The sequence below is a fragment of the Callithrix jacchus genome, chromosome 2 (assembly GCF_049354715.1).
Source record: "Callithrix jacchus isolate 240 chromosome 2, calJac240_pri, whole genome shotgun sequence".
Lineage (NCBI taxonomy): Eukaryota > Metazoa > Chordata > Mammalia > Primates > Cebidae > Callithrix > Callithrix jacchus.
This window is the reverse complement of record NC_133503.1, coordinates 74,103,867-74,130,117: the sequence shown is the minus strand read 5'-3', so window position 1 is coordinate 74,130,117 and position 26,251 is coordinate 74,103,867. Positions and strand designations below refer to the sequence as shown.

General features: G+C 41.4%; 1 protein-coding gene across 1 annotated transcript in view; it reads right to left on the bottom strand.

Annotated features, from left to right (window-relative positions):
- The window catches only part of PPP2CA (protein phosphatase 2 catalytic subunit alpha), a 33,170-nt gene extending 7,134 nt beyond the window's left edge, over positions 1 to 26,036 (bottom strand). The window contains exons 1-2 of the mRNA XM_002744587.8: positions 25,718 to 26,036; positions 3,028 to 3,237 (exon numbers count right to left, since the gene is read on the bottom strand). Coding sequence (XP_002744633.2) covers positions 3,028 to 3,237; positions 25,718 to 25,819 — 312 coding nt within the window. The 5' untranslated portion in view covers positions 25,820 to 26,036. The remainder of the gene's footprint in view (positions 1 to 3,027; positions 3,238 to 25,717) is intronic.
- Between the last annotated feature and the right edge of the window lie 215 nt (positions 26,037 to 26,251).

Here is a 26,251-nt window from a genome sequence, read left to right as displayed (position 1 = left end):
TCATGCCACTGCACTCCAGCCTGGGTAACAGGGCAAAACTCCATCTCAAAATACAAAAACAACAAAAAAACCGAATACAAATACTTTTTTTCTGGTGTCATATTTTGAAGAAAAATAATCTTAATTTTGATAAAGTCCAATTTTTCCATTTTTTATGGATCATCCTTTTGTTATATCTAAGAATCTTACCTAACCTAAGATGACAAAGATTTTCTGATTTATTCTAGAAATTTTATAGCTTTAGCTCTTATGTTTAGTTCTACCATACATTTTGATCCATTTGTTTCAGCACCATTTACTTAAAGGAACATCCGTTCCCCAGGTACTCTTGCTAAGATTGCCACGACAAAGAATCAGAAAATAGGTGGCTTAAACAACAGAAATTTATTTCCTCACAGTTCCAGAGGTAGAAGTCCAAGATCAAGGTGTCAGCAGAGTTGGTTTCTTCTGAAGGCCTCTTTCCTTGATTTATGGATGCTTATCTTCTCCATCTGGCTTATCTTCTTCCCCATCTGCCAGTGTCCTTATCTCGAATAAGGACACCACTTACACTGGATTAGGGTCTACCCATGTGACCCGACTTTACCTTAATTAACTGTCCAAATACAGTCACATTCTGAGGTGCTGTGGGTTAGGACTTAGACAAATGAATTTTGGGGGCTATAATTCAGCCAATTACACCTTCATGAATTAGTCTTTTTTTCTTCCAGATAGGGTCTCACTCTGTCACCCGGACTCAAATGCAGTGTGATATAGCTCACTGCAGCCTCAAATTCCTAGGCTCAAGCAATCCTCTCACCTCAGCCTCCAGAGCGGCTAGGACTACAGCACATGTCCCTGTATTTGGCTAAAATTTTTTTCTGAAGAGATAGGGTCTCACTAGACTGCCCAGGCTGCTTGCATAAACTCTTAAAGGTAGCACATTCATTCCTCTTTGAGCACTAGGATTCATCCTGGGTTTTTAGCACAGGTTAGCTCCTTTCATAGTATTTAGTGTCACTGCAGAAACATTCCACCATCTAGTCCAACTCCTTCATTTTACAGATGCAGAAGATAATGACCTCCAAAAATGTTTTGTAGCACTCTACACAATTCAGATATTCATCACTATACATTCAGCTCTTGCTAAATCCACATCTCATTGCTTCTCTAATATTAGAAAAGTCTGTGACAGCCATTTTATCATTTTGAATATTCTTTAATAAAAATGAATCTGTTACCAAGGAGAGAAAAAAAAAACCTCCCCAAGATTTTTGGGTAAAGTCAAACACTTTCCTTCAAAGCAAAGGCCGACAGACCTGCGTCCCTAAAAGCCGTTTACCACTTTTTGCTTCATGTCCAGATCATTGGTACATTCTGCAAAGCTACAACTGGTATGTAACACATGTAAATCTGGAACTTGCTTTCTTCAGTTCTAGATTTTTTTTTTTTTTTTTTTTCCAGAAATACAGGGGTCTTGCTTTGCCATCCGGCTGGAGTGCAGTGATGCAATCATGGTTCACTGTAGCCCTGACCTCCCAGATTCAAGCAATCCTTCCAACCTCAGCTTCCTGAATAGCTGGAACTACAGGTGGGCACCACTGCACCTGGCTAGTTTTTTGGTTTTTTTCCCCAAACTTTTTGCTGAGATGGGGTCTATGTTAACCGGGTTGTTCATGAACTCCTGGACTCAACTGATCCTCCCAGTCTTCCCCAGCCTCCCAAAGTGTTGAGATAACAGGCGTGAACCACTGCACCCAGTCTATTCTAGATTATTACATCACTGTTAATGGCTGAAAAATATTCAACTTAAATAAACATTATGTACATATTCACTGTTAAATTTTAGATAAAATGTTTTATTGAATTTCTTCCTCAGAAAAACTCCATTTTTCTTGAACTTCTTCCTCAGTTTTTTTTTTTTTAAGACAGGGTCTCATTGTCACCCAAGCTAGAGTGTAGGGTGGCAAGATCACGTCTCACTGCAGCCATGACCTCCTGGGCTCAAGCAACTCTCCCCCAACTCTCCCCTGAGTAGCTGGGACTACAGGCCTGTGCCACCCCACTCGACCAATTTTTTTTTTTTTTTTTGAAGATAGGGTCATGTTGTCCAGGCTGATCTCAAACTCCTGGACATCAAGCAATACGCCCACCTTGTCCTAACCTCGCAAAGTGCTGGGATTACAGGCATGGGCCACTGTGACCAGCTGATGTACACATTTTGACATCTGGTATGTTTATATATTTATAATACTTCAAAAGTTACCTAAAAACACAAATATAATTACATTTCCTCTCCATATTCCAATTTACTGACCTTAAATATCTATTTGGTCAGTCCTCTAACGTTTTTCTTTTCTTTTGTGAGATGGAGTCTCCCTCTGTTGCCAGGCTGAAGTGCAGTGGCACACTCTCAGCTCACCACAACCTCCACCTCCCGAGTTCAAGCAATTCTCCTGCCTCAGCCTCCAGGGTAGCTAAGATTACAGGCACGTGCCACCACACCCAGCTAGTTTTTGTATTTTTAGCAGAGATAGCATTTCACCATGTTGTCCAGGCTGGTCTCTCAAACTCCTGACCTCAGGTGATTGCGTTCCTCGGCCTCCCAAAGTGCTAGGATTACAGGCATGAATGAGCCACTGCACCTGGCCTATTTTTTCAAATAATGTGACTGAGACATTCATTCCCTTCCTTTTGATTCTGTACCATCCCCTTACTCAGAATGCAGATGCCTATGATTTGCAAGTCCAAAACCCAAACATATATATTTCCTAAATGTATAATTTTGTTTTAAAATTTAACATTCAGATAGAGAAAATAATTGGGAAAAAACATTCAAGAGAACTGTCTTACCCATTTCAACATGCCCCAACAAAACTGAAATTACCTTAAGAGCTACAAGCAGTGTAACTGTTTCAACTGATAATATCCTTTGTCAACAAAATTTCCCATAAACAAGTAATTTGTATCTGGGAGAAAACTGGGAAAAAACATTCAAGAGGACTGTCTTACCCACTTCAACATGCCCCAATATAAAACTGAAATTACCTTAAGAGCTACAAGCAGTGTAACTGTTTCAACTGAATAATATCCTCTGTCAACATAATCTCCCATAAACAAGTAATTTGTATCTGGTGATTTGCCACCAATTCTAAACAGTTCCATGAGATCATGAAATTGCCCATGCACATCTCCACAGACAGTGACTGGACATCGAACCTCTTGCACATTGGATTCTTTCGTCAGGATTTCTTTAGCCTACAGATGGGAGACAAAAATAAGGCAATACATTTGGCATTAAACAATATTAACAAAGATACGTTTACTTACACTTAATGTAGCTTAAGGGGCAGACTCAGTACAAGATAAAATTGCAGCATTTATGATCCCATTACAATAAGTGAGTTATGACTATAATCCATTAGCTATCTCACCGTTAGCTAGGAAAGCAAATATGCATAAAGGTGCACAACCTATTCCTATCATCAATACTAGGAGGTTTTTTTTTTAAACCTATCAAATTGCCATCTAATTAAATACTAACGAGATCATTATTAGCAATCATATAAAATCAATGAAAACAGAACAAGTCATTCAGGTACCTACTTCTTTACCTTTAGAGTTCAAATACAATGTGGCACTCAAGGATTTTTTTTTTGAGACAGGGTCTCATTCTGTCACCACCCAGGTTGGAGTGCAGTGGTATCATCACAGCTTACTGTAACCTGGACCTTCCCAGCTCAGGGAATCCTCCCACCTTAGTAGCGGGGACCACAGATACACACCACCATGGCTGGCTAATTTTCACAAACTTTTTTGTAGAGATGATGGGGTCTGACCATGTTGCACAGGCTGTTCTTGAACTTCTGCGCTCAAGTGATTCTCCAGCCTCGTCTTCCCAAAGTGTTGGAATTACAGGCACAAGCCACCTCATCTAGGCCCTGTTTAACTTTTAAAAAACATGTTTTTCTTTGGGAGGCCGAAGCTGATGGATCACGAGGTCAAGAGATTGAGACCATCCTGGTCAACATGGTGAAACCCCGTCTCTACTAAAAATACAAAAAATTAGCTGGGCATGGTGGCGTGTGCCTGTAATCCCAGCTACTAAAGAGGCTGAGGCAGGAGAACTGCCTGAACCCAGGATGCGGAGGTTGCAGTGAGCCGAGATTGTGCCATTGTACTCCAGCCTGGGTAACAAGAGCGAAACTCCTTTTCAAAAAAAACAAAAAAACAAAACATGTTTTTAACCAGGCACAGTGGCTCATGCCTGTGAGAAAATCACGTGCTCAACCATCTAAGTGACTACTATGTGCCATGCCCCATGCCCCATGCTAGCAACTGGACATAGAGTGGTGAACAAGATGGCTCATTCCTACTGCAGTAGAGGGGAGAAGGACCACAAACAAGTAACCAAGCAAAAAGTACACTGTGTTAAGTGGCACGAAGGAAAGGGAGAGGGTAACTGGAGGAGACCATTTTACATAAGATATCAAAACAAATTACCACAGAGAATTGTTGCTAAAGAGCCAGGACAACCACAGATGACAAGAACTGGGTTCAAGACAGTGGCATACAATCTTAGCTGTACATTAAAAACCCCAATGGCGACCAGGTTCAGTGGCTTACATCTGTAATCCCAGCACTTTGGGAGGCCGAGGAGGGTGAATCACTTGAGGTCAGCAGTTTGAGACCAGACTAGCCAACATGGTATAACCCTGTCTCTACTAAAAACACAAGAAAACTAGCTAGGCATGGTGGTACATGCCAGCAGTCCTAGCTACTTGGGAAGCTGAGGCAGAATTGCTTGAACCTGGGAAGCAGAGGTTGCAGTGAGCCAAGATTGTACCACTGCACTTTAGCCTGGGCAACAGAGCAAGACTCTGTCTCAAAAAACAAAAATAAAACTCCAATGCCTATCCCTTCCCCTAATCAAGTCAGAATTTTGGCGAATGATATCAAATCAATAATAATTTTTAAGCATCCCCACCCCTCCTTTCTTTAATGTGCAACCAAGTTAAAGAACCACTATTTTCAAATCTTCAAACATTTTTGGGAGCCTATTTCAGACACTCACGAACCACTGACATCTCTAAAGTGATCTAACATTTTACCAAGTTTAGAAGAAATTTCCACTGTGCTTCAAAAAGAAATTTTTTTTCCGGCTTACACTGTGATTCACGCTTGTAATCCCAGCACTTTGGGAGGCTCTGGCAGGTGGATGGCTGGAGCCAAGGAGTTTGAGACCAGCCTGGAGTACAATGGCATGATCTCAGTTCACTGTAACCTCCACCCGCCAGGCTCAAGTGATCCTCCCACCTTGGCCTCCATGAATAACTGGGACCACAGGTGTGCGCCACTATGCCTAGCTAATTTTTTGTACAGAAGAGGTTTCCCCACGCTGTCCAGGCTGTTCTCAAACTCCTGAGCTTAAGTGATTTGCCTTCCTCTGCCTCCCAAAGAGCTGGATTATAGGCATTAGCCACTGTACCCGGTCCAAGATACCTCTTAAGAAATACGTACAACTCATTATTATTAAATTCTACTTCATTTTGAAATTTTTCTCTCCAGAGTAATTCCAACACCCCCTGATTTATTATCACTAAAAAACAAATTCACTAGGCATATTCCATTACAAAATCTGTCTGGCATTAATACCACATCTAGTGTTTTTAGCACCTATTATGTATTAATGAAAATAACTGAATGAAATGGTAAGTCCTACACTGTGAAGAAACTTCAAGTCATTCAGAAGTCTTAAAAGGGCATGACGTAAGAAAATAGATGATAGGCCAGGTGCGGGTGGCTCATGCCTGTAATCCCAGCACTTTGGGAGGCCAAGGTAGGTAGATCATGACAAGGTCAGGAGTTCAAGACCAGTGTGACTAACATAGTGAAACCCCATCTCTACTAAAATACAAAAATTGGCAGAGAGTGATGGCACATGCCTGTAGTCCCAGCTACTCAGGAGGCTGAGGCAGAAGAATCGCTTAAACCTGGGAGGCAGAGGCTGCAGTGAGCCAAGATCACGCCACTGCATCCCAGCCTGTTGAGAGCAAGACTCCGTCTCAAAAAAAGAAAAGAAAAAGAAAACGGTTACATAGCATGTAAATCTTGCTATCATGTAATTTTCACATTTAAATCTATCAGAAGTTAAATGTTAATGTACATCGGTGTATACCTGTTTACCTGTAAGGGTATTTTCTGTATGAATAATAAAAAGTTGACTTTTAGGACTGCCTGAAAGTTCCTTACTACAATTGACTCAAAATTTCTATTCAAATCATGAAAGGAAAATTAAGTCTAACTGCTGTTACTTTTATTTCAATTTAAGCAAATCATAATGATAAACAATTAAAAATTTTGGCATAGACAAAAAAGAAATGTCCTCTCTATACAATCCCACCCCCTTTGGACAAAGAAACCAATGAAATTTTGATGTACAGACACTCCTCAATTTATAACACAGCTGCATCCAGATAAACCTGTCATAAATATAAGCAAATCAAAAGTGCATTTTCAGCTTAGAATGTTTTCAATTTATAATACATTTATCTGGATATAGCCCCATCATAAACTGAGGAGCATACTGAATGTCTATCATTTTCGCACCATCATTAAATGGAAAAATCAGAGATTGTATATCCTTTTAAAACGTTGTTTACAAATTTTACATATATATATGCATGTCTACAAAAACAATCGTTTTCCTTGCATTTTAAACTAGAAACAATATTGTTCAGCAGCCTGCTTTTCTAACAATATTCAATAATATATAACATTTATCGAGAGAGCTAGTTAATTTCTCATAGTGGATGCAGAGTATCCCCTCACCAATTACAAAGCAGAGGGGTGTGAAACTACAGCAATATATCTCCCTAGTATTTTCTCCTCTGTATATAAATGCAGGCACATTTCCTGAGAGAAGATACTATGAGTAAACTAGTTTATCTAGTAGTTTGCTTTTTCAATGTTGAATTAGCAAACTGTCCTTTAAAATAAAATTAAAAAGTTAACTCAAGTGAAAGTTTTGACTTGTGAATCTAGGACAGCCAACCAAAGCTCTTTCTTCCCTTCCTACCAAACTTCACAGACCAGAACAAGCATAATTAAATACTGGCGCTAACAGTGGTATGTAGAAGCAATCATCCCTCAGACCAGGACAGAGTGAAAAAAATAAAAATAAAAATAAAAAATCACCCAGCCAACTATTAAGTAGATTTTAACAAAAATGCAACCTTGGAAAGAATCAGTTTTAAGCATGATTTTAGGTTTGTTTTTTTTTTAATGGTCTCAACTTACCAGCTCTCAGATAGTTACTACAATAAAACAGACTACACCAGAACACTACAACAATAAAACCTACAAATATTCATTTAAAAGATCGTTTTGGGCTGGGAGCGGTGTAATCCCAACACTTGGGGAGGCTGAGTTGAGTGGATCACTTGAAGTTCAAGACCAATCTGGCCAATATGGTTAAACCCCGTCTCCACTAAAGATACAAAATAGCTGGGCGTTGTGGTGCATGCCTATAATCTCACCTACATGGGAAGCTGAGGCATGAGACTCGCCTGAACCCAGGAGGTAGAGGGTGCAGTGAGCCAAGATCACACCACTGTACTCCAGCCTGGGTGACAGAGCAAGACTCCACCTTTAAATATATGCGTGTGTGTGTGTGTAATTTTGGCAAATGCGGCGCCTCATGCCTGTAATCCCAACACTTTGGGAGGCAGAGGTGGGAGTACTGCTCACAAACTCAGGAGTTCAGAGACCAGCCTGGGCAACAACATAATGAGACCCCTCTCTACAGAAAATAAAAAATTAGCCATTCATGGTGGTGCACACCTGCAATTTCAGGTACTCAAAAGGCTGAGTTGGGAGAATTGCTTGAGCCCAGGAGTTCAAGGATGCAGTCAGCCATGATCACTTGACCCCAGAAGGGTCAAGGATACAGTGAGCCATAATCACATCACTGCACTCCAGCCTGGTAGACAACTGTCTCAAAAAAAAAAAAAAAATATATATATATATATATATTTTTTTTTTAATAAAACAAAGATAGCTGTGCTATTACAAGGAGTTAGGCCTTGTAAATCCTGAAAGCACCTATTAAGAGTGGCATTATGGATCACCTCCAGACCTTTAGCAACCATCATTTTCAAAGGTGGCTATACAATCTCAACTCTTTAATCTCTTTAATATTCAAAGTAAATGGTAGAACCAGACTTTTAAAACAACTTAATTTACATTTGAGATTTTTTTATTTTTAATAATCACCTTTCTACTCTGGCACTTTGACTTCTATAAAGTCTCATGTCACCTGTTATGAACTAAAGGATAAGCAAAAGCAAAACACACATACCAAACCTTTTGCTTCCCTTAAAACATTTTTCCAGGACCTCAAATATCTTAGCTAATATGATTAACATCTGGGAAAAAAATCATTTTTAAAAGAATGTAATTAGGGCCAAGGTCAGTGGCTCACACTTGTAATCCCAGCACTTTGGAAGGCCAAGGCCAAGGATGGATCACTTGAGGTCAGGAGCTCAAGACCAGCCTGACCAATGTACTGAAACCCCAGCTCTACTAAAACGCCAGGAATGGTGACAACACACTTGTAATCTCGGCTACTTCGGAGGCTTAGGTAGGAGCATTGCTTGAACCCAGTGAGCTGAGATCATGCCACTGCATTACAGCTGGAGTGACAGAGCGCGACTCCATCTCAAAAAAAGAATGTTATTAGTACCATACTGGTTTCGATTTATCAGAACCCTTCTGAAATTCAGTCATATGGTATAGACTAAAATGAACAAATTCAAGCAAACCAAGATTTGGTACAAACTTCTGAGAACAAGGTTAACACTGGAATTAGGCTATTCTCTTAATAAGATCTTATCACAATTAACTGTGCGAAGTTAACATTCTGCCCTAGAATCCAAAAAATATGGAGATTCACTTGAAGGAAAGCAATCTTTGAGGATACTTTTTAAATCTTTTTTTTTTTTGGTGACAAGGTCTTGCTCTATTGTCCAGGCTGCAGTGCAGTACCACCATGGCTCACTGCAGTCTTGATCTTCCAGGCTCAAGTAATCCTCCCACCTCAGCCTCCAGAGTAGCTGGGACTACAGGCATGTATACCACAGAGGACACTATCTTATTACCAATGTCCTCTCAGCATGCTGGTTTAGATTCAGAAATCCCGTAACTTTATTTCCAATCTACTATAAAACAATCAGTTGTAAGATAAATGACCCACAGACTCAACATTCTTGAATACAGGCCATCATCATCACCATAGTAACATGAAATTACAAACAAATCAGGCTTAAACTAGACCTCATAAATCGCCCATGCTGTTTTTCAAGGAAGACATTTTTTTTTGACACAGTTTTGCTCATCACTCAGGCTGGAGTGCAATGGCAATCTCAGCTCACCGCACCCTCTGCCTCCTGGGTTCAAGCGATTCTCCTGCCTCAGCCTCCTGAGTAACTGTGTTTATAGGTGTGTACCACCATGCCCAGCTAATTTTTTTTTTTAATAGAGACAGGATTTCACTGTGTTGGCAAGACTGATCTCAAACTACTTACCTCAGGTAATCCACCTGCCTCGGCCTCCCCAAGTGCTAGGATTACAGGCGTGAGCCACCATGCCCAGTGACCCACAATTTTGAAAAGTACATGAACCGACTAGGCATGGTGGCTCACGCCTGTAATCCTAGCACTCTGGGAGGCTGAAGCCGGCGGATCACAAGGTCAGGTGTTCGAGACCAGCCTGGGCAACATGGTGAAACCCTGTCTCTACTAAAATACAAAAATTTAGTTGGGCATAGTGGTGGACACCTGTAATCCCAGCTACTTGGGAGGCTGAAGCAGGAGAACCACTTGAACCCGGGAGGCAGAGGCTGCAGAGCCAGACATCATCTCAAAAAAAAACACATGAACCAGTAACAGATTAACCAACCACTTATTTATAATTTTCAGCCAGGCACGGTGGTTCACACCTGTAATCCTAGCACTCTGGGAGGCCAAGGCACATGGATCACTTGAGGTCAGGAGTTTGAAACCAGCCTAGACAACATGGTGAAACCCCATCTGTACTAAAAATAGAAAAAAATTAGCCAGGCATGCTGGTAGGCACTTTTAATCCCAGCTACTCAGGAGACTGAGACAGGATAATCCTATGAACCCGGAAGGTGGAGGTTGCAGTGAGCAGACACTGTGCAACTGCACTCCAGCCTGGGTGACAGACTTGTCTTAAAAATAGTAATAATAGTAATTTCCTTAAGGGCATACAGTAACTATAGGCATGCCTCATTTTACTGTGCTTCACTTTACAGCACTTTGCATATACTGTATTTTTTATAAATCAAGGCTTTGTGGCCACCCTATGTGGAGGAAGTCTGTCAGCACCATTTTCCCACCAGCATGTGCTCACTTCTTGTCTTTGTCACATCCTGTACTTCTAAAATTATTTCAAGCTTTTCCATTATTATTGTATCTGTTATGGTGATATGTGATCAGTGATCTTTGATGTTACTATTGTAATTGCTTTGTGGCACTAGCAAAAGAAGACATCGCTGAGGACTTTACTACAAACTGTGCCCATAAGACAATAAACTTAATGAATGTGTGTACTCTTACTACTGCTGACCAGACATTCTGTCTCTTCCTCTCTTTGAGCCTCCCTATTCCCTGAGACACAACAATATTGAAATTAGGCCAATTAATAACACTACAATGGCCTCCAAGTGTTCAAGTGAAAGGAAGAGTTCTGTATCTCCCACTTTAAATAAAACGCTAGGAATAATTAAACTTAGTAAGGAGAGGGCACATGGAAACTCAAGACAGGCCTAAAGCTAGGTCTCTTGCACTAAAATGCCAAGGTATAAATGCAAAGGAATAGTTCTTGAAGGAAATTAGAAGTGCTAGTTCAGTGAACACATGAATGGTAAGAAAGCCAGTTGTGGGTAACCCCCATATGGGCACTGAGGAAAGAGACCTAAGCAGAACCCTGGCACAGTTAGGGCTTGAAGACTACCTCACTTATAGTGTTACTACTCAGCTATTTCCTTTTATATAATCCTTTATATAACCATATATTAGTTTATAAAATTAGGGCTTGAAGAATCCCTTTATATAATCCTCTATATATAATCATGTAAGAGTTGATAGTATGAGTGCCTAAAGAATATTTCCCTACCTACATATAATTATATCTTAGTTCATAATCGGAGAAATGCCTAGAGTGGACACAGTACAGAGCATGAATTAAGGAATAAGCAGCTTATAATCGGAGGAATGCCTACAGCGGATACAGTGCAGAGCATGATTTAAGGGAAAAACAGTTACAGCAGGACAAGAATCCATGGCCCAGGCGGCAGCGCTCAGTATTGTAAAGATACTCTCTGTATGGCAGGTTTGGGGCAAGAGCCACTCCTCCTGACAAAGGAGTTGTAGGACCTTGCTCCAGTTCTTGTGGAAGGCTGCCCTCAGACCAGCAATCCACCTTGGTGACTGTGAACTTTATTAGCTCTTGCTACTGTGCTGCTTGAAAAGTATCTTCCCATAGAACTCATTGGAAGCTGACAGCAGGTGGCGGTAACCTTGACAGCTCTGTCACTACTGTGAGACTTAAAGCATCCCCCCCATAAATCTTCTTAGAATAGTTTGCCCATAAATATAAGTACTGCACACTGCACCCTCTTCACTGCGTACGGTCCACCTTCAAGCCTCGGTGACCTAATGGGGGAGGACCTCTTACTGCACACGGCCCTTGCCTTCATGGGAATGGGCCCCTTGCTGCACACCGTCCACCTCCTAGCCTAGGTGACCTAATGGGGGTGGACCCTTGTTTTATTGCTCACAACCCTATCACTATTCTTAAAGATTATTTCACTCACTGCCTTGCCCCCTAACCTACACACAATAAATACTCATGCTTCTGGACATTCGGGGCCTTGCCTGACTCCGCTCATAGATGGTGTGGCCCCTCAAGCCCAGCTGCGTTTTCCTTTACTTCTGTGTCCCGTCTCTTTATTTCTCAGATCCTACGCCTCAGCAGAGCATAAGGCACACCCCACGACCCTGTGGGGCCATCAACCCTACACCAGTCTTACTGCTGATATGGACAACATTTTAGTGGTGTGGATAAATCAAATCGGCCACAACATTCACTTAAAAGCCAAAGCCTAATTCAGAGCTAGGTCCTAATTCTTCAATTCTATAAAGGCTAAGAGAGGTGAGGAAGCTTGAAGAAGTTAAGCTTGAAGCTAGCAGACTGGTTCACGAGGTTTAAGAAGCCATTTCTATAACATAAAAGTACAAGATGAATCATCAAGTACTGATACAGAAGCTACAAGTTTCCCAGATGATCTACCTAAGACAGTGATGAACATGACAACACTAAACAACAGGTTTTCAATTTAGATGACACAGCCTTCTAGTGGAAAATGTCACCTAGGACTTTACTAGCTAGAGAAGTCAATGCCTGGCTTCAAACCTTCAACAGGCAGACTGACTTTTCTTAAAGGCTAATGCAGCTGGTGACTTTCAGTTGAAGTTCAATGCTCGTTCACCATTCTGAAAAGTATTCTCAAGTGCTAAACCGTTTTTTAGCACTTAAGAATTACATTAAATCTACTATGTCTGTGCTCTATAAATGGAAGAACAAAGCCTGGATGACAGCATATCTGCTTACAGCATGGATTACTGAATATTTTAAGTTCATCGTTGAGATCTACTGCTCAGAAAAAAGATTCCTTTCAAAATTATTGCTCAGCTTGAGAAACATACCAAAACCCCATCTCTACAAAAAAAAAAGTAAAATATTAGCTGGGCATAGTGGTACATACACTTGTAGTGCAAGTTACTTGGAAGGCTGTGGCAGGAGGACTGCTTGAGCTCAGGAGTACTAGATCAGCCTTGGCACCTTGACAAGAACCTGTCTCCACAAAAAATAAAAATTAACTAGGCATGGTGGTGTACTCTGTGGTCCCAGCTGCTAGGGAGACTGAGGCAGAAGGATCGCTTGAGCCCAGGAGTTCAAGGTTCCAGTGAGCTATGGTGATGTCACTGTACTTCAGCCTGGGCAACATCACCATCTCAAAATAAATAAATAAAAGCACAAAATGATTACAACCATGTCAAAATTCTTTGCATTAAAAAAGGCTGAAAAGGCCAGGCTCAGTGGCTCACGCCTGTAATTCCAGCTACTTGGGAGGCTGAGGCATAAGAATTGCTGAAACCCAGGACATGGAGGTTGCAGTAAGCTGAGATCGTTCCACTGTACTGCAGCCTGTGCAACGCAATAAGACTCTCTCCAAAAAGGGGGGGGGGGGCGATGAGAAAACATTAAAATATTAAGAGATTATTTCAATGAAAGCTGTAAGATATGTAACTATCTTATTCTTACCAACCAGAACTCTTCTCCTTTCTATTATCTTTCAGTTTTTACTCACAGAGGTCTCTTATTTATAACGAGTCAGCATCTTATTTTGTGTCCTAAAATTTCATACTCACTAACTGAACTTTCTACATTACAGTGATTACTTAAAACTACATTATATCCTCCTAAATAGACCAATACGTGTCCAGTATTATTGCTTATCTGAATGATTTCATTTCAGAAAGTTTTAAATTGTGGGATGACAGGGCAAAATAGCATTAACTTTGTTTCATGTGTACTACAAAACTCAATTATGCCAATTTGTTATGCAATAAATGAAAGAATATACTTATTCTCAGCTATTTCAGATACAAAATGTGATCTCACCAATTTAATTGGCATTTTTCATTTCTGAATACAAACTTTTTATTCCATGTTTATTTACTATCAGTTATTTCTATTATAAAAGTTATGCATGCATGCTTCTGAACATCTAATCATTGAGAGCTAGATGATGTTCTTAAGAATTTGCACAAACTATTTTAAACTGTTACTTAAAGTAACTTTTTTGGTTTTCTCTCTCTCCCCTCTCTTTTTTTAGACAGTCTTGCTCTGTCGCCCAGGTTGGAGTACAGTGACACAATCTGGGCTCACTGCAACCTCTGCCTCCTGGGTTCAAGCGATTGCCCTGTCTCAGCCTCCCAAGTAGCTGGGACTTCAGCTACGTAACACCGTGCCCAGCTTATTTTTGTATGTTTAGTAGACATGGGTTTCACCATGTTGGTCAGGCTGGTTTTGAACTCCTGGCATCATGATCCACCCGCCTCGGCCTCCCAAAGTGCTGGGATCACAGGCATGAGCCACTGCGCCCAGCCTGCTTCTCTCATTTTTAAAATATATAGTCAAAAATTTTCTATGCCCATTTTTTTTTTTTTTTTTGAGTTCGTGTTTCGCTCGTTACCCAGGCTATAGTGCAATGGTGCAATCTCAGCTCACCGCAACCTCCTCCGCCTGGGTTCAGGCAATTCTCCTGCCTCAGCCTCCTGAGTAGCTGGGATTACTCATGCCCAGCTAATTTTCTGTATTTTTAGTAGAGACGGGGTTTCACCATGTTGACCAGGATGGTCTCGATCTCTTGAGCTCGTGGTCCACCCGCCTTGGCTTCCCAAAGTGCTGGGATTACAGGCGTGAGCCACCGCGCCCGGCTCCCATTTATGCTTTGTAATTTTTCTCCTACAATTGTTAAAAAAAAAAGTTATCATACCTTGCCACTTTCAAAGAGTTTTTCATTTTAAAATCTGTATTTTAATCCTAGGATTACACGACACCTACTCAAGCTTCTTTTTTTTTTTGAGACAGTTTCGCTCTTGTTACCCAGGCTGGAGTGCAATGGCGCGATCTCGGCTCACTGCAACCTCCGCCTCCTGGGTTCAGGCAATTCTCCTGCCTCAGCCTCCTGAGTAGCTGGGATTATAGGCACGCGCCACCGTGCCCAGCTAATTTTTTTGTATTTTTAGTAGAGACGGGGTTTCACCACGTTGACTAGGATGGTCTCGATCTCTCATGATCCACCCGCCTCGGCTTCCCAAAGTGCTGGGATTATAGGCTTGAGCCACCGCGTCCGGCCCTACTCAAGCTTCTTTTTATATCAGCATCTTAAACCTGCATAGTTAATATTATGACATTAACTTTAAATGTTTAATAATGACTTTGAAGTATTCTGGAACCCTACATAAAAAAAAAAATCAATGAAATAGGACCTAGGGCTTGAGAGGTATCTAATTTTTATTTATTTATTTACCTTTCTGAGACAAGTTCTTGCTCTATTGCCCAGGCTTGGAGTGCAGTAGCATGATCACAGATCACTGCAGTCTAGATCTCTCCTGGATCCAAGCAATCCTCAGCCTCAGCCTCAGAGTAGCTGGAACCACAGGCATGCCACCATGCCCAGCTAGTTTCTTTTTAAAAATTATTTGTAGGGCCAGGTGCGGTGGCTCATGCCTGTAATCCCAGCACTTTGGGAGGCCGAGGGAGGCGGATCACTAGAGGTCAGGAGTTCGAGATAGGCCTGGCCAATGTGGTAAAACCCCATCTCTACCAAAAAAAAAAAAAAAAAAAAAATCTGAGCATGTTGGCGCTTGCCTGTGGTCCCAAGCTACTTGGGAGGCTGAGGCAGGAGAATCACTTGAACATAGGAAGCAAAGGTTGCAGTGAGCCAAGATCACGCTACTGTACTCCAGTCTGGGCAACAGAGCAAACTTCATCTCAATAAATAAATAATATATTTTTTTTTTGTAGAGACGAGGTCTCACTATGTTACCTAGGCTGGTCTTGAACTCCTGGGCTCAAGATATCCTCCTGCCTCAGCCTCCCAATGTGCTGAGATTAAAGGCGTAAATCACCAGGCCTACCCTCTAATTCTTTAAAAACCGCTCACCAATGTTTAACGTATATAATAATTCCTAAGCAGACTCTCATTCCTTGAAAACAGATAACATTTCCTGAACAAGTGCTTTCTCAGAGAAAAGATGAAACTGAGAGAACAATCCTTATTCTTCAAGTCTGGAGGACTTGGGTACTCCATCCAAATCAGATTATGCCATTCAACAGCATGGCCATCTGAGAGCAGCAAGTGGTTCTGATGGACAACAGAGTACTCTTGCCACTACACTCCAGGGAAAACACCCAACCACCACTTTCTTTTTTTTTTTTTAAGACAGAGTCTCATTCTGTCACCATGCTAGAGTGCAATGGCATGATTCCTGCTTACTGCAACCTCCGCCTCCCAGGTTCAATCAATTTTCCTGCCTCAGCCTCCAAAGTCGCTGGACTACAGGCATGTACCACTATGTCCAGCTAACTTTTGTATTTTTATTAGAAACAGAGTTTCACCATGTTGGTCAGGATGGTCTCGATCCCTTGACTTCGTGATCCGCCAGCCTTGGCCTCCCAAAATGCTGGAATTACAGGCGTGAGCCACGGCACCTGGCCCCAAGCTTGATTTTTAAGGTAATTTAATCAGATTTCCAGCAAAATGTTTTCTAGTCTCAAAAACAGTTAATCATATAGCAGTACCAATTCCAGCACTAAAGTATACCAAGAAATAACTTGCTTCAAATACTACTTCCCATCTTTAGGGTTAAAATTCATTTTTGTTGTTAGCTAGGGTGAAAGACATCATGATGTAACTAAAAGTATTTTCCTAAAGATATAATATATTAAAAGTGGTTTCAGCCAGGCACAGTGGTTCACTCCCATAATCCCAACACTTTGGGAGGCTAAGGTGGGGTGGATGGCTTGAGGTCAGGAGTTTGAGGCTAGCCTGGGCAACATGGTGAAACCTTCCCCTACCAAAAATATAAAAATTAGCCAGGCATGGTAGTGCATGCCTGTAATGCCAGATATTTGGGAGGCTGAGGCTGGAGAATCACTTGAATCCAGGTGGAAGTTGCAGTGGGCTGAGATCGTGCCACTTTACTCCAGCCTGGGCAACAGGTTGAGACTATCTCAAAAAAAAAAAAAAAAGGCAGTTTCCAGAAAAAGAAAAAGATATTCAAACACAGAATATCCTGAGGGAAAAGCGTTCAGTTTCATCACAGATCAATGATCTATAATTAACTAAAAAAACCTATTTTTTTTTTTTTTCTGTAGAAACAGTGGTCTCACTGTATTTCCTGCCCAGGCTGGTCTCAAACTCCTAGTCTCAAGCAAGCTTCCAGCCTCAGCCTCCCAAAGCACTGAGATTACAGGCATGAGCCACCATGCTTAGGCAGAAATAAAGTTTTTATATCATAAATTTTGCCCTTGGTGGAAAAATGTCAATGCTGACCTAACGTGTCTCCCCTGAAGGATCAAACTCAACAACAGACACAAATAACCTCTTTACAATGTTAGTACTAGTACTATTTGACAAAGGAAACTCCATTTTTGAACATAATTTTATTGTTACAAATCCGACTACTGGCTGGGCACGATGACTCACGTCTGTAAGTCCAGCATTTTGGGAGGCCAAGGCAGGTGGATCACCTGAGGTAGGAGTTCAAGACCAGCCTGACCAACATGGCAATTCGTCTCAACTAAACATACAAAAAAACCAGCTGGGTGTGGTAGCAGGTGCCTATAATCCTACCAGGAGGCTGAGGCAGGAGAATCGCTTGAACCTGGGAGGCAGAGCTTGTAGTGAGCTGAGACTGCTCCACTGCATTCCAGCCTGGGGGACAAGGGTGAAACTCAGTCTCAAAACAAACAAAACAAATAAATGACTGATTAATTCTAACATTCACTGCAACTCTAGGTCAAGTAAATTTAACATTTCATATCCTTACCATATAGTTTGACACTTCTACCAATATAAAGACATAGAAGAGAAGCTGGGGAAAAAAGCAATTAATATCTCTCTCTCTCTCTCTCTCTCTCTCCTTGAATTCTGCACCCAGCTGCAATAAATTTTTGAAATTTACTTTTCAGTTTAAGAATTAAAGACAAATGAGAACTTTTTTTTTTTTTTTTTTTTTGAGATGGAGTCGAGCTCTGTCGTCCAGGATGGAGTTAAGTGGTGCACTCTCAGCTCACCGCAACCTCCGCTTCCTGGGTTCAAATGATTCTCCTATCTCAGCCTCCCTACCCAGGTGGCTGCCACCATGCCCAGCTAATTTTTGTATTTTTCAAAGAGACAGGGTTTCACTGTATTGGTCAGGCTGGTCTCAAACTTCTGACCTCGTGATCTGGCCGCCTCAGTCTCCCAAAGTGCTGGGATTACAAACATGAGCCACTGCGCCTGACCTGAAAACTCTTAAGAAGTGAAATTACTAAATTCACAGGCAAAAAAACCTTTCAATATCCCAAGAGATTCTTCTGAAAGCAGACAGAAAAAAAAAAAGAAAAAAAAATCCCAAGAGAATTTCACTTTGCCTCATACTGTTTTTATGTCAAGATGAAAGGTTGTTGGTTTCTTTGATAGGTCATTTTGATGACTGTGCAAAAAACCCTAAAATTTGCGATAAATTAGTTTACAGGGCTAGAGTTTGAGGGGTGGGGTGATAAATAACGTAGGACACATTACTAGCCCTGGAAGCAAATGAGTCTTGAGTTAATTTCCTTCAACTAGCAAGCCATTCTTCATATTAATTATGTGTTGTTGTTTAACCACCAGTTCACATCAAATGATTCAGTTGTGCGAACATTACAAAGTGTTCTTACACAAATCTAGATGGTATAGATTACAAACCTAGGCTATGGGATAGCCCATTGCTCCTAGGCTACAAACTTGTACAGCATTTACTGTATTGAATACTGTAGGCAACTGTTAACACAATGTTATTTGTGTAACTAAACACAGACAATATGAAGTGTTACACTATGACATTACAGGGTCACTACAGGTGATAGGAATTTTTCAGTTCCCTTGTAATTTTATAGGACCACTATCATATACAAGTCCACCACTGACCAAAATGTCATTATGCAGTGCATTAACTACTTGTCTTTCATTAACCACACTGAACAGATACCAGCAATATTTCATAAAACATTTCAATCTTCTTTATGACCAGTCTGGTTATACTTTAAAAGTTTACTCCTCCAGGTAATATTCTAGGAACTAGTATTTTCTGTTTTGCTCTAAGGCTTAGGACCTAAATGAAGGAAAAATGTTGGGAATGAGGGATTATTCTAAAATTGTAATCTGTGAGTTTCCCCATCTGTTTCTGCAATATAATCACCTTCAACTCTGACCAAAAGGAAAGATCCTTAAAGCCCTATGTCTCATATACACAAAAGACTAACCTCAATCTTTACCACCTAACCTACATATGTGAATGCATTAAATATTCCCAATCATTCCTGCATAGGAAAAAAAAATTTTAATCTACTATACAACTGAGAAATGTTGCTATATATGTAGTTATTTAAAAATTGTCACAATAATACATCATGAACAAGATTCAATCACTCTGGGTCTCAGTTTCCTCCCTCATCTGTATAAGATGAATTAGCCTAGATGGTCTATAAGGTTGATTCCATTACTAAAATTCTACTCCATCCTAAAGCATTTTTCTTAAGCCTATTACATTAAAGCCAACCAAAAGAATTAGATACTGGGCATTACTGTTCATTTACAGATGAGTGGCAGAAAAATAAGTTACCTGATCACCACTGACTGGTTCAAGCTTTTCAAAACATTCCCTATCTAGAATTAACTACAAAGTCAATCTCCTGACTAATCTAACACTGTATTAATTAGAGCAAAACCAAACTAAGAAATCCTTATACATGAGAATAATGTAACGCTTTTTAGACAAAACTCAATGGTGACAATAATGCATACAATGGGGGGTTTATTAAATATTGGTTCCAAAAACAAATGTACACTGTCACACAATAGCATCACTGACGCTCCATTACTTCTGTGAACCACACTTTGCATGCCTTTGCCCAGGTAAACACGTTCTACTGCTTGTCTCCCAGAAACAATCTAGGACAGAGGTTTGCAACCTTCTTCCAGCCCCAATACTAGGAGAGTGAAAATTCCCATCTGTAGAAGTAATTAAATGACTAAGGCAGAAGTGGCAACACAGGGTACAAGACAGACTGGCCAACTGGTCAAGCGTAGTTTAGAAAATATCCAGATTCCGATATACACGTATCTGTGCCACTGCCTTGTTCATCCATTGTAAACCACAATCCACATCAGACCAATATATAAATAAGCAATAACATTGCACTGTGAAGAAATTAAGCAGTCAGGTGGGCACAGTGGCTCACACCTGTAATTCCAGCACTTTGGGAGGCTGAGGCAGGCAGATCACTTGAGTTCAGGAGTTTGAGACCAGCCTGGCCAACATGGCAAAAAATTCAAAAATTAGCCAGGTGTGGAGGCACACACCGGTAATCCCAGCTACTCAGGAGGCTGAGGCAGGAGAATTGCTTGAACCTAGGGGACAGAGGTTGCAGTGAGCCGAGAACGTGCAACTGTACTCCAGTCTGGACAACAGAGCGAGACTCCCATCTCAAAAACAGAAAAAAAGGAAAAAAAAAAAAAAAAGCAGTTAATCCTCAGGTTGTTCTTTACCATTCTTTCAAATTCCACCTCCCAGCCATTTATTGGCAACTAGAGACCTCTCCCTTCTTCACCTGGTCTACCACTTCTGTCCCAGAAGCCAAAAGAAAAGCCATTTAAAATAAAAACAAGCTGGGCCCAGTGGTTCATGCTTATAATCCCAGAACTTTGGGAGGCAGAGATGGCTGGATCACTTGAGGTCAGGAGTTTGAGACAAGCCTGGCCAACACGGTGAAACCCCATCTCTACTAAAAATACAAAAATTAGCTGGGTGTGATGGTGCACACCTGTAATCCCAACTACGTGGGAAGTTCTAAGGCGGGAGAACCACTTGAACCTGGGAGGCAGAGGTTGCAGTGAGCTGAGATCATACCACTGTACTCCAGCCTGGGCTACGTCTTAAAAAAAACACACAAAACACTCACAAAAACAAAAATCATCCCCCTTCATAGTTCTCATCCAACTCAAATCTGCTCGTGTAGGAGAATGGAGGTTGACAGCTTTTTCAGGCAAGGATAATGAAGTAAGAGAAATGGGTCAAAGTATAAAGAGTAAATAGTGCCTCCCTGTCACATATAACCTTGCCTCTCTCCTCAGCATCCTGATAAAAGACTCCACCAAACCCAGCCTCTTGGTTTTCCTAACTTATCCCTTCCAAATTAAGCAAAGGATATCCCACAGGTAACTCGGACCTGACTTACAATGAAACAGGGAACATATCTGCCACCATAAAACAGGGCCACACCAGTCTGGTACAAATGTTATCCCACATACTCCTCAAGGGTCCATCATTCTTTCTAAAGTACACAAGCTTCAACTTAGTCCTATTGCCAATTTTTTGAAAACATGGAATTCTGCCCAATGGAGAACACAGTGAGGGGTGGGGAACCTGTGTATCTGAAGAGTGGGAATGTTCACCTTTTCTGTTACCTCATGAAGTCAACCCCAAACTAACTGTACTGCTTTTTGCCTAGGAGACCATGAAACAAATACACACATGCATGACAACTGACTGAAGCTATGAGAATGAAAATAAGCTTTTTTTTTTTTTTTTTGAGATGGAGTCTCACTCTGTCCCCCAAGGCTGGAGTGCAGTGGTGCGATCTCGGCTCACTGGAACCTCAGCCTCCCTGGTTCAAGTGATTCTCCTGCCTCAGCCTCCCAAGTAGGTAGGACTACAGGCACATGCCACCACCTGTGGCTAATTGTTTTGTATTTTTAGTAGATACTGGGTTTCACCGTGTTAGCCAGGATGGTCTCGATATCTTGACCTCATGATCTGCCCACCTCGGCCTCCCAAAGTGCTAGGATTACAGGCATGAGCCACTGTGCCCAGCCGAAGAGGCATTTTATAAGCTGCAATGAACAATATAAAAAGCCAGTTATACTTTATTAGTATACTTTAGAGCTCCATCTCTGGATCATGATTTATACTGAGAATACAAGAGAAATGCTCTTGGGTTTTCATCTCGCCAATCTTATTTGAGGGGCAAATGTTGTCAGCTACATCCTAAACTGAGTAATAATTACTGTTTCCAGGACAAAGTGGGACAACAGTACATGACATGAATAGGAAGCTTTCAAGAAACTAAAATAAAAATAATGTTTCAGCCTGGCACAGTAGCTAAAGCCTGTAATCTCAGCACTTTGGGAGGCTGAGGCGAGTGGACCACCTGAGGTCAGGAGTTCAAGACCAGCCCGGCCAACATGGTGAAACCCCGTCTCTATTAAAAATACAAATCTCAGCCAGGCACAGTGGCAGGTGCCTGTAACCCCAGCTACTAGGGAGGCTGAGGCAGGAAAATTGCTTGAACCTGGGAGGTGGAGGTTGCAGTGAGCTTGTACCACTTCACTCCAGTCTGGGTGACAGAATAAGACCTTGTCTCAAAAAAAAAAAGTTTCATTTTACAAAATGTTGACTTCACAATTTAACTTGCTCCCAATTCACCTACATCTTTCATTATTAACACTACCTCTGAAAAGAGAAGTGGATCTGTGAAACAATACCAAAACATTAGGCTTTGACTCCATAAGCCCTGGCAATCTCACTTTTAGCCCCTGTAGTCAAGTCACTTTACCTTCTTAGTCTTTGGTTTATATCTATAACTGAGGACAATAACTATCCCACAAAAATATGATACAAATAATGTTCTGTAACATGCTTCTCCCACCTGTTTGTCCTCAAAATTCAAATCAATTCTATGGAAATGAGCCAAACAGCCTTTAAAATGAAATGTACAAACATATTACCCATTTCATTGAAGAATGTCATCTTGGTCAAGGACCTTTCATCTCATCTAAATAGAAGCAAGCAGTTTAATGACTAATGACAGCATTTTATTTATAGTACTTGCAGAGCAGTGGAAAACAGCATACCTAGGTAAAGAACTTTGAAAAAAAAATCTGGCTATCAAACAACATTCTGCACATGTTTGGTAAGCACAAAGCCAAGAATCATACTCAAGCTAAACCAAAGCTGAAGTCACATAATAAAAGATTGTTCACTATAGTTAATGCCAAAACAAGTTGATATTATTTACTCCTTTCAATCTGTAGATTGAAACATGCCATACCAGTTATACAGATGTAACACTGACTATAGAACTGAGCCTGAGACAAAACTGCACACCAAATTAAACTATCAACAAATTATGAGCCTCGAGATGACAAAATCTACTATATACTAACAGCCTTGGCTTTTATATAAACCTTAATCACATCTTAAGATTCTTTTTAGCTAGTCAATAACATAAAAAACCATGTTTGCCTTTGTCTATAAGTGCATACTTAGATTTCTCCCGGTTTGAACATGTAACACTAATTGTTGATGGGATAACAAAATAATGGCCTCAGGATTTTTTTTTTAGTAACAATGACTTCTCACAGTATACATCTACCTTTACTATTAAAGTCTTTCATTTAAATCAGGCATCTTTAGGTGGGTAGAAGGCTTTTTTATATTATCGTTCCTTCTTGTAAGTGAAGAAATTGCCAACTATTCTCAAACAACTATCTTTTCCTCCCAAAATACTACTATTATATGTTAATCAAAAAAATTAGCCCTCAATATTTTCAAAATTACTCTTTAGAAGGCAATCACACCAAAAAGCATATATGCACCTTTCACCCAGAGATGCCACTGGCACACAAATATAAACAGTGAGAGACAGCTTTTGTTTTACTAGAAAGACTTGAACAAAAAATATCAGTTCATGGGTTTCACATACCCAAAAACCTGTCTTCAAATTAATTTGGTTTGAATAAGCTCCTGAAAGTTGAAATAATTACAAGTTATAAACAGTATTAAGGTCGTATAATGATGTCCACCAAAAAGGACCCATTCCACGGAAACTTTTATCTAACATCTACTCTCAAATATTATTTCCATCTTTTTTGGCACTCAGAACTAAAATTTGCGTAAGCTGAGCAAGCAATGGAGATTTACTTCACTATATGTTAGTTTTACAAAGATGTGGAAAGTAATAACGATGCATTAGCTTCACCCACCCCACTTTAGCATCCAGTATTATCTTATTATCTTCCATAGTTTCCAACACAAACCCTCTACTTCCATGCTCTATCTCCCACACATTTCCATACCATGCTTTTCCTTCCAACTAGATTCATAGTTCCTCAACAATAAGCATACTTAGTCTTCATTTATTTTCATTCCGCTCAAAAGAGTATGCAATCTTGGAGCTTCAATAGGTGCTCAATATTAAACACACTACTAATTTAAAAAGGAATTGACTGTATAATCTCAGGCCAATTTTAAACCTTTAAAATAAATACCAACCTCATTTGATGTGAGGTTGGTAAAGAAACAGGAGATTCAATACCTTGCTACCATTAAAATACATCTCCAAGATGATGTGCTACCTCATCAACTAGTAGTAGTTTTGTTCATGCTTGGGAGAAATAAATCTAAATCCGACGTACTTAAATTCCAATTGTTCATAACATGGTTTCTAAAACATGGACACATACACCAAACTCATGAATCTAATTTTCACATCACACCACAAACAAATCAGGATAATAGTTCTCCATTAATTCTTTTCACTAATACAAAATGATAGTATGATACTCCACTATTCTGTACTAAAGTGACATACTGCAAAGTTATTTTTGAAAAGAGAAGTTTAAAAGTGTTCACAGCAGAGATCAGCATTTTTGTGTACTCTAGAAAACTGAGTTACAAGAATTTAAAAATGCAACATACAGCTAATAACTAAATTGGCTACCTGTTTCCCCAATCCCAGGGGAAAACAAAACAGAATTAGCTAATACAAAATATAAAATTTAAGTGTTATTAAGTGGACTACAACATTCTATTTTCAATGCATGTGAGACATTATTTAAACACTAAGCACAATGTTTGGAATACAATCTTAGTCGACAGTTATTACTAATACTACTACTTGCAACCACAAAATTCTATCAAGTTAACTTTTGCAACAAAGAGAAGATACAAAATTTACCGCTCTTCCATTTTGTTGATTTTTAAAATAAATGGCAAAATGCCAAGTGTGTTAAGCTTAGAGAAGGCTTTGAGTCAGCAAATAAATCATATTCAACTGACACTTGATTTCCAGTCCAAAAGCTCCTCATGTATTATGACTTACCAAATTCCCCATTTCTTCCAACTATGAAAAATAAGTTACACTCCTCCAACTACCATGACCTTCGTAGAAATTAGGTTAAGGGAATAATTTTAAAATTCTTAAAGACACCCTCACTTTGGTTTCTGGAGAAGACCGCTTGATGAGTTTAATACAAACCACCCAGGGGTACTAAAGATGTGTGACCTTTACATATGTTCTGGGATATGGCCTAACAAGACCGCCTTTGGGGACAGTACCTCTGGACAGCTTTGGACCTAACTAGGCCTTGGGTACAAGTGGAAAGCCTCTTAGCCCACCGGAGAAGTCTAGGTCCCATTCCCAGGCCGCAGAATCTAAGCCCGCTCACCCTCAAAACCGTCCCTGATGCTGACCCACAGGGTCTCCGCTCCCCCACCCCAGCCACTTCGTCTGGCGCCAAGGCCGGGAGACTCAAAAGCCCAAGACCCGGGTGAACGGCGCCATTTTAGGCGGCGTTGGCGGCGACAACCAATCCCTGCGCGGGAGGCAGGGGGCGCCGGGTCGTTCGGGTGCCGCCGCCGGCCGGGCTGGGCGCCGGTCTCGGTGACTCGGGGGGCCCGGGCCGGCGGCCTCCGCCATGTTGCACCCTCCTCACGGCCTCCCTTTCTTCGGCGGGGTCTGCCCCACGGCTGCTGCCTGAACCCAGACTACACCTCACCTTCTCGCAGAGGCTCTTGACCTGGGACTCGGACAGCTGCTTGCACTCGTTCAGCTGCTCGATCCACTGGTCCAGCTCCTTGGTGAACACCTTCTCGTCCATGATGCCTCCCGCCCCAGCCGGCTGTGGCTCCGCGCTGCTCCCGCGCCGCCGCCCGCACACGGGCCACACGCACACGCCGCCGCCGGCTCCTCGTGTACTTCTGGCGGCTGCTGAGGCTGGCGCTGGCCCGCTGGCTCTCACCGCAATACTCGGCCGTCGGCCGTTGCGCCTCCTCCTCCGCTCGCTCCGGCACCAGAGATCGGCTCTCTGTAATGGCGGCCGCCTGGCGTGGTGACGTCACGCCGGCGTTAGGAGGTGGCGGGGAGCGGACGGGAAAAGGGACCGGGAGCGAGCTGCGCAACTGCGATGCCCAGCCCCGGCGGCCGCACTACCGGAGTTGGGGGCGCTAACTGGGGGTCAAAGCGCAGGCGCGACTTAGCCGGCTGGTAACAGTCGCCTTCGCTTTTAGGGCGTGGCTCCCGGAGGGCGGGT